Source organism: Barbatula barbatula, assembly GCF_947034865.1.
Source record: "Barbatula barbatula genome assembly, chromosome: 2".
Taxonomy (NCBI): Eukaryota; Metazoa; Chordata; class Actinopteri; order Cypriniformes; family Nemacheilidae; genus Barbatula; species Barbatula barbatula.
Window position 1 is genome coordinate 27,240,214 of NC_136767.1, and position 17,617 is coordinate 27,257,830.

The 17,617-nt window shown below is 37.1% G+C and overlaps 2 protein-coding genes across 6 annotated transcripts; both read right to left on the reverse strand.

The window, feature by feature from the left end:
- Nucleotides 1-200: 200 nt before the first annotated feature.
- On the reverse strand, nucleotides 201-6,634 carry tor4ab (torsin family 4, member Ab). Its single transcript, XM_079476472.1, has 3 exons — nucleotides 6,484-6,634; nucleotides 4,315-4,666; nucleotides 201-4,241 (listed from the first exon to the last, which is right to left on the reverse strand). The coding sequence occupies exons 2-3, from the start codon at nucleotides 4,642-4,644 to the stop codon at nucleotides 3,432-3,434; spliced, it is 1,140 nt and encodes a 379-aa protein (XP_079332598.1). The 5' UTR covers nucleotides 4,645-4,666; nucleotides 6,484-6,634; the 3' UTR covers nucleotides 201-3,431.
- Nucleotides 6,635-14,074: 7,440 nt separating this feature from the next.
- LOC306904168 (RING finger protein 225) lies at nucleotides 14,075-17,346 on the reverse strand. 5 transcript variants are annotated; one of them, XM_079473916.1, is made up of 3 exons: nucleotides 17,108-17,208; nucleotides 16,033-16,137; nucleotides 14,075-15,646 (listed from the first exon to the last, which is right to left on the reverse strand). In XM_079473916.1, exon 3 carries the CDS (start codon nucleotides 15,575-15,577, stop codon nucleotides 15,011-15,013), a length of 567 nt encoding a protein of 188 aa, XP_079330042.1. In that variant the 5' UTR covers nucleotides 15,578-15,646; nucleotides 16,033-16,137; nucleotides 17,108-17,208; the 3' UTR covers nucleotides 14,075-15,010. The 5 variants fall into 5 exon arrangements, with proteins under 5 accessions (XP_079330042.1, XP_079330040.1, XP_079330043.1 ...); XM_079473915.1 differs by having other exon boundaries at nucleotides 14,081-15,646; nucleotides 16,033-16,160; XM_079473914.1 differs by lacking the exon at nucleotides 16,033-16,137 and having other exon boundaries at nucleotides 17,108-17,346.
- Between the last annotated feature and the right edge of the window lie 271 nt (nucleotides 17,347-17,617).

Here is a 17,617-nt window from a genome sequence, read left to right on the forward strand (position 1 = left end):
TCTTCGCATGAAGTCATCGGTTACTTACTCCTATCCCTGAAGTATACGTTCACATTAATGCATTTGGCCGAAGCTTCTATCCAAAGTGACTTGGTGTGCATTCGTAAGTATTAATTTTTATGAGTGACCCTTGGGATTCAAACACCGCCTATATAAAATACAGCCACAATACAGCCACAAACAATACTTCTCCCAAATTTCAAATACAAATATTGTTTGAATTTATTTGCAGAAAATAAAAACTGGAGAAACAGGTCAAAATAACTTCAGTCAAATACTGCATAGAAAACCATTTCTTATTCACCTTTAAGCATTAACACAGTAATATTTGTCCATGTATTTAGGAAAAGTACAAAAATATATTTTTATGTGATAACCTGGATTTTGATCACAGTTTTGTCATGCTCTCAATCTTTCACATTGCTGTTGGATGACTTTATGTCACTTCTGAGGTTTGATTTTGTTGAAATTCAACAGACGCTAGACTGGAATGGTCACAATAAGACTAGAAATGCTGATTAAATGAAAATTTGGAATAGCCTCTTAGTTTTTTCCGCTGCCGTAGATACAAAATATTCAAAAATCTATAACATTTTACAATTTAAACTGATTTTGCAGTGAAAATCTACAACTTTAAACAAAATACCTTCTCATAAAAACTATAATAAAAACTAAAATAACCATACAATCATTGCAATAATTCTGTAATAATTCTTGCAATAATTTGTTCACTCATTTGATTGCAAAAATAAAGAGCCCGATCATGTACAATAGCACATCTTTCTGCAAAAAGTCACAATATTCGGGGTATCAGTCATACAAACAGTATCTATGGAGTTAAATTCCGACCTTTAAAGCTACAATCCATAACTTTTGTATCAGAAAAATCAGTTATTGAGCAAGTTCATAAAGAAATTACTGTTCAAAACTTTCTCCTTTCCCCGATTTAGCAAAAGAGATAAAGTCATTTGTGTACAAGGGAAAGGCCGATACTACATCACAAGTTCATTAAAAAAATTCAGTTCCCATTTTAAAAGGATGTTTCAACATTTCAGTGATATTATGAAGCAAGCTCTCAACAGAAATCTGAACATAAGAAAAAAAAATCCACAATGCGGCAAACGTGCATGCACTTTTAAATGCACTTTTAGGTCGGAAGTTGATTTAAACGCATGGGTTAAAACAACTCAGCATTTTCAAAGTGCATCTACAAAGCACATAAAGAACGCAGTGTTAAGATTTCGTGCTTTGAATGATGTTGTTTCAGTAAAATAGCTGCAAGGTATAGAGATTTGAAAGACTTTATGTCCTGGGCTAAACCACAAAGCAGAAGAATGCACCGGCCCAGCTCTCCACCTTCAGTCTTTCCTCACGATAGCTGCACGCAACCCACAGATCAAACACACGATAAAACCTTCATTCGTTTCATCTTTCTCTAAATTAGTTTTTTGGTCATTCTTGCTGTTTTGCCTTCATTTATCAATCACCGTTGAAAAATGAGTTCCAGCTATTGTGACTAGTTTGATGTTTTCTGGAGATACTTTATACAGGATTTGAAAATGTGACCACTCCAGCACCCTCGATTGCCCTTTGCCACCCTTGTAACTATTTGGAATTGCTTTAACAAAACATTCAGAGTACATAATTGAGCTGTCTGTAAATTCAGATGTCTGGATTAAACATGTCCCGACATTGATCCTAATATTATTTAACCTCCCCATGACACGTGCACACTTCATTTGCAACAGGAAGGTGGAAAAGTGCGATATGAATAGCAGCTAGGTGTAAAGGTCATAGCTTTTCTATATAACCAACGAGGAGCTATTTTTCAATGACCATGACACACAATGTAACTCAAAATCCCATTTACAGTAAAATGTTTTCATTTGTTGTAATTTTCATGGAATAACTGTAATTTAATTATATTTTAATCAACAATATAAATGCGTGTTTTTGCATGTGTGCGTGTGTCTATATATGGCAATCGCGTGACATGAGCTTTTAGGTCGTGTCTCAAAGTGATTAGAAAAAAATCTTGTTATTCAGAATGAGGCTGTAGGCAGGTGGGGTTTGTAACTGGGATCCAAAATTATTTGTGGTGGTAACCGAGTTTCAGTCTCTCTCCACACACACACACACACACACACACACAGATGTTGTGCTTTCATGTTTTATAGTGATTTTGTATAGACGTACAGTATGTCTTTTTTATGCTGTACAAAGTCTATATTCTATCACTTTACGTTATTTAGTGTGACATCATTTATGTTTCAAAAATGTCCCCACAATGTAAAAAAGTTTCTGGTATTAAAATCATCAAAACGTTTACCACAAACACACAGTTGTCTCCAAGGGTGAAACCAAAACTACCAAACACAGCAACCAAAGACAAATATACTGCAATTTTGCAGCTAGATGCGTCTAAATTTCATGCACTGGACCATGAAATACCTCAACACAAAACTGTTTAAATTTGAAAAAATCCAGATTATTAATTGAACCCAAATAATTTACTCACCCGCATGTTGTATGACTTTCATTCTGATGTGCAACACAAAAGGAAATATTTTAAAGTAGGGGTGTCGCAATATGGCACATTGACAATAACCGTTATACATATTTCGTAATACCGTAAACTAACCCCACAAAAATCGACTGAATTTTTGCATAATTGACGACATAATTGAACTAGTTACATATCGCAATAAAATCGGAATTGCGAAATATTTTTTGGCTACAATAACCATGTCGTGGGAATCTGATATTGTGACAGAAAAATGTAAATGAGCAATGCAGGATTACAATCTGTTCATTTGTATCCATTCCTTTTAAAGGTCCAGTGTGTAATTTTTGGGATGATCTATTGATAGAAATGCAATATAATATACATAGCTGTCTTCGGAGGTGTATAAAGAGTGTACACAATAAAGCGTGCGTTATGTTTGTATTACCTTAGAATGAGCTATTTCTATCTACATAAACCGCGGGTCCCCTTGTATACTGCCGTCGCAGTGATTCGAAAGCGAGGGGTGGAATGAGCGGTTGTTTGCAATTCGCAACCTTCCTGCTAGATATTACTGACTGGACCTTTAAGTTAAATAATTTAAATGAGTTATTCATTAAAAAACTCTGAATGATCTGTTCACAGATGTGATTATTAAACTGTGGAATTCACACAAATTTCACACAAAGTTATCACGTGGTTTCAGAAGAACTAAAATATCGAGTTATATAAACCTTTGTTAAACGTTTTTGGTGATGTCCCTCTCATCACTCAAAGCCTCTGTCCTCATGCATCATGGATGCATGAAGAAACTAAAAAATAAATGTATTTCATTTGAATCGAAAAACTATGACAGTTTTTCCTGTAAGATGTAAAAAAACACAAATGCTCACATCCTTAACTCGCTTCACCATAAAGTGGATTTCGTTTAAAGCAAGTTAACCTTCGCCACAACTTGTTTACATCCGGTCTTCGCAAACCGCTTTTCAGCCGTCGTGTGATAGGCCAGTTCATCCGCCAGTGTCTCTACCTGGGTGATGTCGGGATAAAACCCCTCGAGCGTCATTTCCTCCAGAAAGCAAAGAATCACATGCTCACGCTCCAGTAGAGACAGAGGAATAACCTTCACCGCGGGGTCCTTCCACAGCGGATGGATTCCAGACAGGGCGTGCCGAAGCGATTCATGAGCTCCAGCAATCGAGCCGTTTTGTAGGACGTGAGCTGTTATTTCCCCTTTGCCCAGGCTGCTTAGAAAAACATAAACCACGTTAAGAAACTCATTCTTCTGATCCGGTTTAAGAAAGGACTTCAGAGCGTCCAGCAGCGGAGGCTGCATTTGTTCCACCTCATCTAGGATGAAGAACGGAATTTGCTCTTCTTCCTCGGCTAGAGTCACTACCTCGGCTATGCGCTTGGCCAGTGCGGAGGCGCAATGCTGTGCTGTTTCCTTCAGGGGGCAGTGGTGCTTAGAAAAATACTGCACCACCAGCTTGTCACCTATCACGGAACGAAAGTGGCGTGTGAACAAGCGACCCAGGTGGGTTTTCCCCACGCCAGACGGCCCGTGTAAAGACAGGGCGAGGGGTTGCTGGTGGTTGTAGGTGGACAGGTAATCTACCAGCTGGTCCATTAGCTCCTCTAGCGCCTCCCGCTGACCGAACATCTCCCTCTGTAATGTCTTCTCCAAACCTTCGAGGTCATATTTCAAAGTATCGTCATCCAAGATGGCGTTGTAGACCTGGGAGAACGGATTTCGCAAAAGGTCACATGGATACAGGCTTCATCTTTAAAAAAACAAAGGTAGACTTTACCTGGAGGAAGATGATGAGGATGAAGAAGATCAGGAAATGTTTCGATCGGTTGCGTTCCTTCTTTGGCTTGAACATGAGAGTGTCATTAGGGAACAGCACACGACGCTTGGTCTTCCTTTTAGGCCTTCTAGGTTGGCCATCTGAGATCATGCAGTTTGAGCCGTTCAGGCCCAGCCTGGCTGGGTTAGAGCTGTGATCCGTATGATGTTTCTTCAGGTATTTCTTCTTGATTCTGATCATGGCTTTAAGCTGTGGGGAGAGAAGAGACGCGCTCTTCCCTACTGCCATCTCCTTTTGCTCACCTCTTTCATTTTCAATCTGAGCGTCCATTGGAACCTTTCAACCATCCACACTGTCAGAAACAAAGAAAACATGAGATCCAAATGCCATTTTATAGCAATTTGGAAGATGCTTTCATCCAGAGTGACTTACAAGCGATTCCGGGTGTGATCCCTGTGAATGCAGCCCCAGCAAGATTCCCACTTAACACATATACTGATGAGACAAATGTATAGCTTGAATGAACTTTGGATAAAAGCATCTGCCAAATGCATGAATGTTAATGACTTTGGCCTTGCTAATGTTCTACCGTCATAGCTTGAGGAAATCTACAGTAAAATTATATTGCACGTGCCAGTGGTTAGCGTGACATTTTGATACATTTCTTGGCAAATACATGATAATTATTTATAATTAATAGTTGGATTTGGCAGCCATATAGACATGTTTGTAGAAGTTGTTGGTAGACTTTAAACCTTTGAAAGGCATTGAAAACTTAAGGCTGGGCCTTATGATCCATATGAATCCTGAAGGTCCTTTTAACCCTAAATCATTCTAATTGCTTTTTTAAATGTAACAAGCGATTTGTTAATGGATTTTAAAGTCTTTGCAAAGCCATTTAAAATGTTTCTACAGCAGGTAATGTATATCCACTCTCAAATATTTATAGTTGTTTCTTTCATTTAAAATAACTCACAGCAGACTAGTTGTAGGTCACATTGGGTCTCACTATTTCAACTATAGTGCACTCACAGAATATTGTCAGAATACTAAAACTGCCTAGTATCCACATCCAACAGTCTACCATTATAACGTATAAAAATGAACCATGGTTTAACAACGGTAACCATATATTTTGGGATTGTAGTAGAACCATAGTAACCACAATTAACCATGTTTTACTACAGTTTTACAAGGATACAGTATCTGTAGTAAATCTGGCTATACAAAAACAGCACTTTTTAAACCACAGTTAATCTTTCTTAGCCGTGACCTTTACATTGGCAACTACCATTTTTATCCTTAGGAATCCTAACATTTTATTTCAGATGCAAATGAATCAAGCTGCATGCATGACACAATGCATCCTGTATAAATTACTTTGTTCATCACATATTTTCCTAAAATATTATCAATATATTAGTTTGTTTCCTTGTCCAGATGTAAGGCCAGGGGATGGGGGTAATGTTTTGCATAACTATTCATACACACAGGCTTTGCATGCAGCATCAGGAAGCTGATGGAACCACACACAGTGCACACACAGTTAATATTTAACCTCTGCCTGCATAAAATGTTACTTGTTTTTGAAATACGCACAGCTGTCCAAAAGTACTGTGGCAAACTTTAGTCCATTAGATAATATACAGGTGTATTAAAAATGTAAAAATGTATATGCTGTTATCATTTATTCGCCCTCAGATTCTTCCAAACCTGTATACGTTTCTTTGTTCTGCTAAACACAAGGAAGGTGAACTATCACTTTAACTATAGACATGACCCGCAAACTTTTCAAAGCAATACGATATTCAAACACTTCTTTTGAAAATGGTATACAGTATATGCTTTATTATAACTTATTTAAGTTTTCAGTGTGGTTGGGCTATCTTTAAAATAAATGTCACATGCTTTGCTAGGTCAGTTATGCAAAAGGAACCATGAAAATGGTTCTGTTCCACTGCATCAATGACGTAAATAAATAATATGAATGATAACGGTCTGGAAACATAGAAACACGTGCAAAAGATTATCTTTTTGATGCATTTTTGTAAACATCACTGCAGAAAGTGTGGTCGGCTGCAAGATCATCATCATCATAGACGTAAAGTACCACACTTACACTAAACAACAACAACAACAGGGTCTCGGAAAGCTGAGGTGGACTGCTACCTTTAAAGTTGCATTGGGCTGTCTGTCTCCCTCGCTTCCACACGCTGGAATCTCAGTTGTTTTCTTTATGAGGATGATTTAGTAGATGATGAGATGTCTCTCTTCTGTGCACACATTCACACCTGCTCACCGAGGTCTCACTTTCATCTCCATCTCTTTATCGCTCCACCCTTTCGTTTATCTGTCACATATCTCATCCTTCTTTTTTTGCCAGCGTCATGCAAAACCGCTTCATTAGGCGGATATAAGAAGAATATTTTTAGTGAAAAGATGCAAAAGTAGACTGTTGTCTGTTGTCAAATATTTAATAAATCAATGAATGAATGAATCAATGATTCACTATACGTTGAAGTGCATTTGTTGCTTGCAGAAAATGAGGTTTTCCATGGAAGCGCTTCCAGATGTCCATATCAACGGTACAAACGGTCAAAGCCGTTACTTAGCCCAGTTTCCAGTCTTATTACTGAGATTCAACGCAAGAAAACGCTTTTGTACTCCTAGTAGATCGTAAACTATTTCAATCGGACGACAAATGTAAACGTTAGTGTTTGTTATATAACATCACAGAAAAAACGCAGCACCCGTTGACTTTCTTGCGTAATATGCAGTTTTGCCTGTTCCAATATGGCGGCCTTGGTAACATACAATTCAGCAGTCTATGCTGCTTCTATGTAGCCTATGTGTTAGGTTTATTTTTTATATTTTAAGATCTTAAGTGTATTTACTGAAATCGTGTAAGATCGAATATAGTAATTCAGTTACTACAAAAATAACAGTAAATACATTTAGAAGTCCCACATTGTTTAAAATAACCCAATAATGAATATAAAAATGATTCATTAATTTATGAAAGTATGGTTTAATGTATGGTTGAAAAGTGTTATTTCTTAACTCATTTTATATAGAAACGCCACCAGAACTGTAGAATGACCCATCTGTACACCACTGCCATGTCTCTGCATTGCTCACAAATTGTCTAAATAACATTTAAATAACGCATCATGTGGGTGGAACAGAAAGCTGTTTTATTTTGCATTATTTTCAGTCTAATTGATACGTCACATGCCCATCCCTAACTAGAACATCCCGTGCCATCCTCCTGCGAGAGACTGACTGACCATCCCAGCTCCAGTTCAGGCAATCCCATCACCACCCAAGAGCAAAGAAGGACTACTTGTCACACATTACATGAGAGCAGTTTGAAGTTATAGCTGCTCTGTTGTCTGATATCAGTCACAAAATAAGACCAAATTAGACCTAAACCGTTTCAGCATAAATCACAACTAATAACTATTGTTCATAAACATTTTCTCTCCATTTATTTATAATTGGAGTTTGGGTTCCTCGCCACAGGCGGTGTTGGCTTGCTCACCCGGAGACTGCTGACATTATTTATTATTTATTAGAACTATCTTGCTTGTTCTATAAACACCATGCACTGTGCTGAGTTGTACCTTTTCTGTGTTTTTCAGTTTTTTTATTTTCTCCTGCTTTGGAATAATGCAGATTGTGAAAAGCGCTATATAAATAGAACCGAATTGAATTGAATTCACTAATTATTCAATAAGTATCCTATTGCTGGAAGAACACATTTTAGACCAAATGAACAAGAACTTTAAGACCAAACATCCAGCCAGAAACAGATAAAGGTCACATTTTTAAAAAGTTCAACTGGGGGATTTGTTTTACAAAGTTTGGGTTTGTTTGTACTTAAAATAAATGGCCAATATGCCATGTCGTGACTGGACGTGCTTTTGTTTTTTGTTGCTATAGTAATATAAAAAACGGGCAGTTGCTACAGTTCAGACCTGCCTACTTTTGTGATGAACAACTCCACCTTAATATCAGATTATACAGAGCATATGTCATAGGGACATCTTTAAATTAACCTAGCAACCTGTTCACTTTTGTGTATGTTTATGTTTGCTATCGACTGCTGGATAATAAGATTAAAAACATAAGCAGAAATGAATTGTGTTGGTTTTAGAAGACCTTTAGAGCTTTTGTCATGATCCTGCCTCTCCTTGTCTTGGTTTTCGAGTCTTGTGGCAGGATCATGTCAGTCCCATGTGTTTTGTGTGGAGAAAGAGCATTGGTTTGGTTTGTCACGCCATGCTCTCTCTCCGGTGCCGCCGTCCTTAAGCACCGCCCCCTTGTTTCCCTGTTAGTGGCATTAGTGTTTAGTCCTGTAACCGTCCCTGTACAATCTTCCCCTTAGTGTTTCATTCACTTCACCTGCCTCGTGCAATCCTCTTGTTAGCTTTCCTTTAGTGTTTCATTCATGTCACCTGCCGCCACTCGCCCTGTGTCATCAGTCCTTGTTAGTGTTTCCCTTTATCTAGTCCCAGTTTTCCTCTGTCCCTTGTCGGTTCATTGTCATTATTTGTCATCAGTACTCACCAGTTGGATTACCCTTGTTCCTTGTGCTCAAGTTTGTGGACTATAGTTTATTTATTAGTCAAAGGACCTTGTTTGTTTTGTCCCCTTTGTGGGAAGTGTTTAGTTGCATCTTTTTGTTTTGTTTCTGTTTTCCCCATCGGGGGTATTTTTAAATAAAGTTTTGATTTCTCACTTCTGCCTGCCCTTGGGTTCTGTCCACAACCGAGACAGCTTTTTGTCAAAAGGCAATATTTGATCACTAAAATTATTTTTCACTGCCTTATTTTATCTTTGTGAATCCTTTTTAGACCATATAATGTACTTAATTTTTCGATCTGAACCATAACTCAACTATAATTATCAAAATCAAATCTACATCAAATAGGCTACATGAGCATCTGTAAATAATGCATATTAAACACAAACCATTCCCTAAAAATATTTAATATAACTTAATGTAATAGTTTTTCTTACACCAAATGAATTTGTTTACATTTTAAGCAAAAACATAGTTTTGTTTAATTTATCAGAAAACATCAATATAAATACGACAATGTTGTATAGCAACACAAAAAATGGTGGTTCTTTTTACCAATTTAGAATATGTAAAGCTAGTTTTATTATTTTATGTTTCAAAAACTGTTTTATATTAGCTACACAATCAAAAAAAGAACAAATATTTATATACATTTTGGTATAAATAATGAAATATATCTGATCAAGAGTTTCTGATGTGTCTGTATAGAGGAACGAATTAAACCCAGAACTAGAACATAAATATCCTAATATATATGATAACAGAAGGCCCTTTTTTTGCCCTCACGCTTTGAATATCTATAAAATTTTTCTCCTATTCAATTTCATTAGTGGTTCAAGACCTGGTGGATTTGTGACCCTGGTCCAGCCCTTATTTGACATTGATAACATTGCTTGAGCCGGGTGAGGGGGGGATTACTCACGCACTGTAAGGTAGACTAGGTCTCATGGTATGTGGGAGTATTGCTGACTAACTTGTTGTTTGTTTGCGGTGAGTGATGTTGACATTGACCTCGGTGGACACATGTACACTAAAGAGAGGGATTCTGCTGTTTTGTCGCCTATTCAATTCAATTCAATTTCAATTCAATTTTATTTATATAGCGCTTTTCACAATGTGCATTGTTCCAAAGCAGACTTACAGGGGAAAAACGACAAAACACCAAAAAAGGGTAAAACACAGAACATGAATAGTTTAACTTGTTATAAAAAAGACCTAGTAAATAATATCTGATGTCAGCATCTCCTGGTGGTTTATTTAGCATATTTTGCATTAAGTGAATGCTTGGCTGAAAAGATGCGTCTTTAATCTAGATTTAAATTGGGCGAGTGTGAATTGGCCTATTTACGCTTTGCTTAAGAAACACCTGTGAGGTCTTTATTTCTTTGTACCTTTTAAAATTAGCCAACATAAATAAACAACAGAGACAAAATAATATTTGAAACAGGGACAGAGAGTTACTGGATCTTTGGGGGAAAAATGAACACAGTAAAGGTTGTCAGTTATTTATCATTGCTTTTTTTAACTCGTGTATTAGGGAACAGAAATGCTTTTAGATTGACTCAGTGGATGCAAAGAGTTTTACAAATATACAACTCCTTCTCTCTCTCACACACATGGATAGTCAAAACTAACCAGACCTTCACAAAAACAAAGAATAATAGTCAAAACTCTCGCCAATTCCCATGAAGGACGCACACAAGCAGACCAAACTGGTTGGCTGAACCAGACACACATTTTTGTTTCACTGCGTTACTGAGGACATCTCATTGATTTCAGGCTTCTGTCCCAAAACCCAATCCTTAATCTGAACCACAAATCTGTTGCCATATTGAAAGTAAATCTGATTTGGGCAATATACTGTATAGCCTTTACTGAAAACCACATTAAATATCCTCACAAGTATACTGTAAGTTTGACATATTTCACAATATTAGAAACAACGTCATTTAAAATAAGGCCTCCCCCAACCGTCCAAACCATTACACACACACATTACATGGATTGTGATTTGTATACTGTGTTTTATCCCCTAACCCTACCCCTAAACACGCACACGCACACACACACACACATTCCTTTGTCTCTTACATAAGTAACACATTACAAAAGCAAAGAAACAATAGGACCTATACATCTCTTAATACACGAACACACAATGACCCGCCAGAGTAGAAATAGTAACACAAATATACACATTACTGCTGTTATTCCCTCTTTGTAATGATTTAAACGGATGGCCTCACCCCTAAAGCCTCGGCCGTGCGATATGACGCACCAAAATACAAAGATGAAGATGTGTCATTCGAACGTGATGGGGCCTTACATCACAATTCCCTGTGCATCCCAAACCATCTGCATCTTCAAAGGAAGATTCAATGGTGATACTTTAAAACAAACACGCATCTTTCCACGACACATTTAAATCATCCCAATCCATACAGACAGTCTATCTTATTGTCATACAACATGTAATGTATATGTCTGTGGATATCTGACGTATTGCAGAGTAAACTGGCACGGCCTATAGACTAGCTTGTCATGCCCCTTAAAAAACATGGAGAAGATTTGTCTTTGTGCTATTTTTATAGATTTTCTTTAAAAATGGACTGTTGATTTCTCCATTCAGAAAAGTCCAGTTATACTGCATATTTCCTCCTGGCCAATGAAACAAGTGTATGACAAACCTAACTTTTCACCACATCCTCTAAAATCAAGTCATTGCTATGACACAGCATAAAATTCCCTTGTTTGTAAGATTTCACTGCTGTGTTTGCTATTATCATCCATCCAAGGCAAGGGAGTCCAAAAGGGTTCTTGTAGTTTTCCATTGCGTCAGCATGCCTGGCAAAGTTTGTGAATGAACTCTTGCGGCCCATCGCCATCTTGCGGTCGGGCAGGGTAGTGTCTACTTCACAACAAGTGTGCTGTCTGCAAATTCACCAACCATGTTAATATGTTGTTTTTGTTTGAGAAAGTATATTTTAGTGCATGACAAAAGTATGCAAATGCTAAAACATATTCTAACATATTAAACCCAAGAGAACTTTGTTACTCCTGCAGTCGGGGAGAGTGGGGTAAAATGAGTCAGTGGGTAAATTAATCCACCCACTGTTTCTCGAGTTCACCTTGCCTCTAATGAACTGGGACGGATAGTATGCGTGTTTGCCGTGCTGTCCCGGGGCGAGTGCTCTTAGCTTGGTATCCTCCTCCCGGGGAGAAGTCCCCGGATCATACCCCGGTGCTGAGGTAAACCGGGCTAGTGGTGTGGAGATGGGGATGTTGCGAAACGTCCGATAGAATGGAGGTGAGGTGGCTTGACTACTTATAGACTGTTCGGACGATAGCTGTGGTTGTTTATCGAAAGCCAGCCGAGGTTATTAGTCTGCACTTGCTCCTCCCAAACCTTGTTAATAAAACATCATATATGAGCGACTAAACACTTTTTTTATAATTTGACCATACATTTTGAAACCACCCAACATTCCTGCCAGAATGTGAAAATGTGAAGCACATTGGAGAATTGGACAGTATAACTGACTTTAAAAACTACATCAAAGCAAATGTATCCAGGTCTAAACATATTTATGATGCATGTTGGTGATTTACCAAAGTTTAAATAGTAGCCTGAATTTGTAAGCTTTTCCAAAGTGGCAGCTATGGGGCAAAGTGAGCCACATACTGTGGGTTAAATTGACTCAGTGTCGACACTTAAGTTATCTTCAATTTCTAATTTTTAAACCTGTATAATTTCAATTAAATATCGCATAACTTTCTAGTTTGTCATGTTTACTTTAGTATAGGCTACTGAGTTTATGGACAGTGTACACCAAAGTATCTTACACCTGGTTTTACTCATACAATTTACTGTATATCTTTCCAATTTAATTCACTAACATGTTTGGCATTAAAAAGCACGGTACAATGCCAAGAATCTACAAAAACAGACACAGTGAGAGCAGAATAGAGAACATAGAGAGACCTGGGTGTTTCACAGGACAAGTTATTTCAGAAATGAGATTGCAAATAAAAGATATTGAAGTGTAAAGTGTATTTGATTAGATTAGATTCAATTGTCATTACACATATACAAGTAAAGTGTAACGAAATGTAGTTTAGGTCTAACCAGAAGTGCGATTAGCAAGTGCAGGATATACAGTGAATAAATACAGAATACAATATTAGGAAATATTATACAGTGGGCTATGAAAATATTTTACAGTAGGTATGTTCTATGAAAATATGACAGTAGGTATGTACTATGAACAATATATACAGATGGCTATATACTATGAACATTAATGTACAGGTGGCTATGAACAGATAATAATTTAGACTAAACAATAGTGCAAGTGACTTAAGTGTGCATAAATTATTGACATTAGCTATTAAAGTTGCAGTGCAGTAGATGAGTTAATGCAGTTATGAAAGTGGTCCATTATTGCAAATGAGCATTCAGTATAATATTTCTGGTGGGCAAGTGAGCAGTATAGAGTGCAAATAAAATAACTATTAGTATTTTTTGTATTAGTACTTTTTTTAGAAGGTAAATCTTTAAAAACATGGTTTTATTTAAATTCAGTTGCAAGCTCAGTATATCGCCATAACGTTAAACTTACCCCTACCTATATGGGGCAAACTGAGCCACAGGAGCACTTTTTATATGTTTTTAAAACCATTATGTATTAGCTGTGTTCTAATAATTTAGATTGATAGGAAACATCCTGAAATTAGATTAAATACTTTTATTGCACTTACGCCTCATTTCAGTTTATCTTTAGGACCACGTAGGTATTAAATGGCTCATCAAACCCCACTCTCCCCTTCATTTCATTCGTTATTTCTTCTGATTATTTTCAATTTTTGACCAGGGTTGGTCAAAATACTTTTTGTTAGATCACTTTAATAGAAGGTTTCATTAGTCAGACGTGCCTGGTCCAAAGTTAACGTCTGGTCTGTGTTTTTTTATTGGTCTATATGATATAAACGTTTATATAAAATTAATAGGAACATTTTATTTTATATAAATTGTAATAAAACATGTCTATAAATGTTATCATCTTAATCTCATAAAGATGTAACTTTAATGGAAAAATTAAAATTAAAAGTATACAGAGGTGTCATGGTTCTCGAGTGGCGAGACACGGAGAGAGGACCCAGGTGCAGACAGCGGGTAAGGGGTTAACATATTTTATTAAATAATAAAACATAGACCCACGTGGGGGTAACAGAACAAAACAGGGATACAATAACATGACAGGACAAAAAACTAACTACACTGAAACAAGACTTAAATTTACTTTTGACATGTACTACAAATAACTAAACTAGAGAACAAGACATAAGAACTCACCACACAAACCACAATGAACCAGCACAAGACAGAAGACACAAGGGCATTAAATAAGGGAGAAAATCAAGAGGGGAAAAGGTGTTGGGCATTATTTAATAACGAGGTAACGAGAGGATGGGAACAGAGATGAGACCAGAGAGAGTGTATGGAAAGCCATGACAACAATGGCCTCTCTCCACATTAAACATGAGGTTCTGTCATGATCCTGCCACTATACTAAGAAAAACATGACATGATAAAAGATTGTGTTTACATATGTCTGTGTACTGTACATATGAATAAAAACATATACATGCAAATATTTAAGAAAAATTTATAATTAATTAACATTTAGTCCGATATATAATAGTAATGATTGGTACATATAAAGAATTGTATGTAAATATTTCCTAAATATGTATACATGCATGTGTTTATAAATATAAAATATATTATGTAAACACAAACTTATATTTTGGATGCGATTAATAGCAATTAATCGTTTGACAGCCCCAATTGCGAATAATAAAAATATTTAGGATTATTCGGTCTGCCAAATAATAGTTCTGTTGCCAAGCGACTTTTCACATTAATATAATGTGCGATTTTACAGTACAGTATCTCAAAAATGTACAGTCGAAAGCACCCATTTTACAATATAGACTTTAAAAAAATACGCAAACAAAAAAATGCTCATCCTGTTCGTTTCTTGTTCGAGTGTAGTTGACATCTTGCTGGTGTACAATGGCAAAGTTATGGCTATAGTGTTAAACTTCAAATTAGGTTTTCTTAATATAGAGAATGATAATAGTAGCCGTAACTACAAGAATCGCCATTACGCTCATGATACAAGCTTTGCACATGGGTGTCCGCAGTACTGTAATCAGCAGAGGTCTCTCTCTGTTGCCATCTTGCTGTGCACCAATGGGGATCCCGACATCCAGAGTTTGACTGATGGTCCGCGGTACAACCGGCGCGGAGCTGGTTGCTCTCTTCACCTGCAGTTTTCCTTTACTTCGGTTAAAACGGATGCTGTAGACCTGTTGCATTGCAGCCGGCAGGTAGGACAGCACCGTGGAGTCATTTGCGAGCTTCGGAAGACCCAGGTCGGGTAACGGGGTGTACGCTCGGCACAGAGGACACTGGATGGTGTTGGGTTGAGCAGACTTCACGTTCATCCTGGCGAGGCACTCCAGGCAGAAGGTGTGCTTGCATTGGAGTACCTTGGGTGTGTTGAAGACATTGTTGAACTGGCAGAAACAGACAACGCACTCCAGATCAGGGGTCTCTTCATCATCCGGGCCAGGTTTTTGGGGGTCACTGATGTCGTTCGAGTCAGGCTCCATGACAAAGGGAGTATGTGAGAAAAAGGAAACTCAATGGGCATCTTCAACGTCCATGGTGATGTGGCACACCTAGACAAGAACTCGAACAGATTAGTGATTTGAAATTACAGATACAAGAAATTCATGAGGCGAACCTTTTGTCGGGTTTCAATACAAACATTTAGTATTTAGTACTTAGTATTTAGTTGTGATAGATAATTCCCCTTGTGTTGTTTATAACACTTTCCTTCTGTGGAGCACAAAAGAAGATATTTTGAGAAATGGTTGGTTTTGTGTCCATATACACAATGGAAGTCAATGGAGGCCAATGTTGTTTGGTTTTCAAAATATTTTCTTTGGTTCTGCCGGTAAGATAAAGCCATACACTTTTGGATTGACACGAGGGTGAGAAATCCAGTTTACCAGTGGGGTAAGAAAAAAATTTTTAAAGAAAAAAATTATATAATTTTTCTTACCTAATTGGCAAACATCTTTTTTCTTGTATAAAGCATTTTTTCTGTAAAAACGTTTTAAATGCTGGTGTCTCCAGCCATCAATTAGAAATACAGTACACCATCTGCCTGGAAAAATAATTTTTGTCCATCTATGGCCATCCAGAAATATCCATTCATTAAAAAGCAACATATTAAAGATAGCAAAAATAACTTTCTTTTCCAACAGAAATCAATGCATTAGCATGAAGAATATGGCATGCAGAAAGTAAAGAGTTATTTGTCATTGCAAGCATGCTGTGGATGTGTTTTTAAACAGAATTTGCCTTGTAAATGCTTACAGGTTTCCATCAAAGCTATGCAAAGCAGCAGAAGGTCATTCCATTGCTGGCACAAATAATACGGGCAGAAAGATCCGATGACTTTATTAGAGGTTCATTAGATGACTTTTGAGTTTAGCCTCAGTCCATTATCTCATATGCGGCATTTAAATAATGAGAAATGGCAAATACCCCTGACATCAGTTTGGATAAGAGCGTCTTCTTAATGCATGAATGTAATGTAATTGTATCGTTTTTTTAGTAAGAAATATTGTGTTTAGGTTTTAAAAAACATGTATCGTGCCATCTGAGCCATATGAATCCCTTTCAATTATACCTTCAAAAGATGTATATTTTCTATATGTATAAATATACGCCATATTATTATATATCGTGTTGTTGTCCCTCCATCTCAGTTTGTAGAACACTTAAATGTGTAAAATGTAATATAAATGATATTTATCTAAGAAAATCCTTTAGAAGGGTGACAAAATGCATTTATACTCTGCTTAAACATGTACAACTGTTATCCCACGTTCAACCTAAAACCTTTCAAATGCAAGTTTTTAAAATCTGACCTTCACATCCACAAGTTAAAACGAAATAGTTTCTAAAATATTAAGGAACATTTTTTTACATCAAACCACCCCATAATGCAACTCGTACATGTTGATACAGTTTAAAGACAATACATGACAAACAAAATGGATCTTACACACCGTATCTAGACATCACTGTAATAAATAGCAATTTACGAAGTTAAATCCACAATCGCTCACCCATCTTCTTCACAGGTGTATTTCCCGGTCGACACCAGTTTGCATCTTTGAGATGGAAGTGTTTTCTTTGCTGTCAACTCGCTTCTTCACACCGTCTCCCTGTACATCTGCAGGCTGGGTCTTCCTTTGTACATCTACCAAACGTTTCCTTGCATGATTTACATTAAAAAACAAAACAAATACTCAACTATTTTTGACCGTGTTTTTCTGTCTCACTCTCCATTGCTGTAGCCTATTGCAAAGAATATCAAGATTTGAATATTGGAGCTGCAGGCAGGAGGAAACGCAGAGCGTGTAGTCAAATACAAGCCAGCCGTGTAAACTCGCCAGGCCGAGCAGAGAAACAGAAAGAACTTTTAGAAAGCAAAATGCTTATGAGGTCAAAATAATGTCAATTGGTACACTTTAGTGCGTGAAGACAATGACAAAAACGTCTTCTCAAAGTACGTTTTTGATGTGGTACCATGTTCCCGTACCATAACGTCACACGGTAATGCCATAAAGCATACC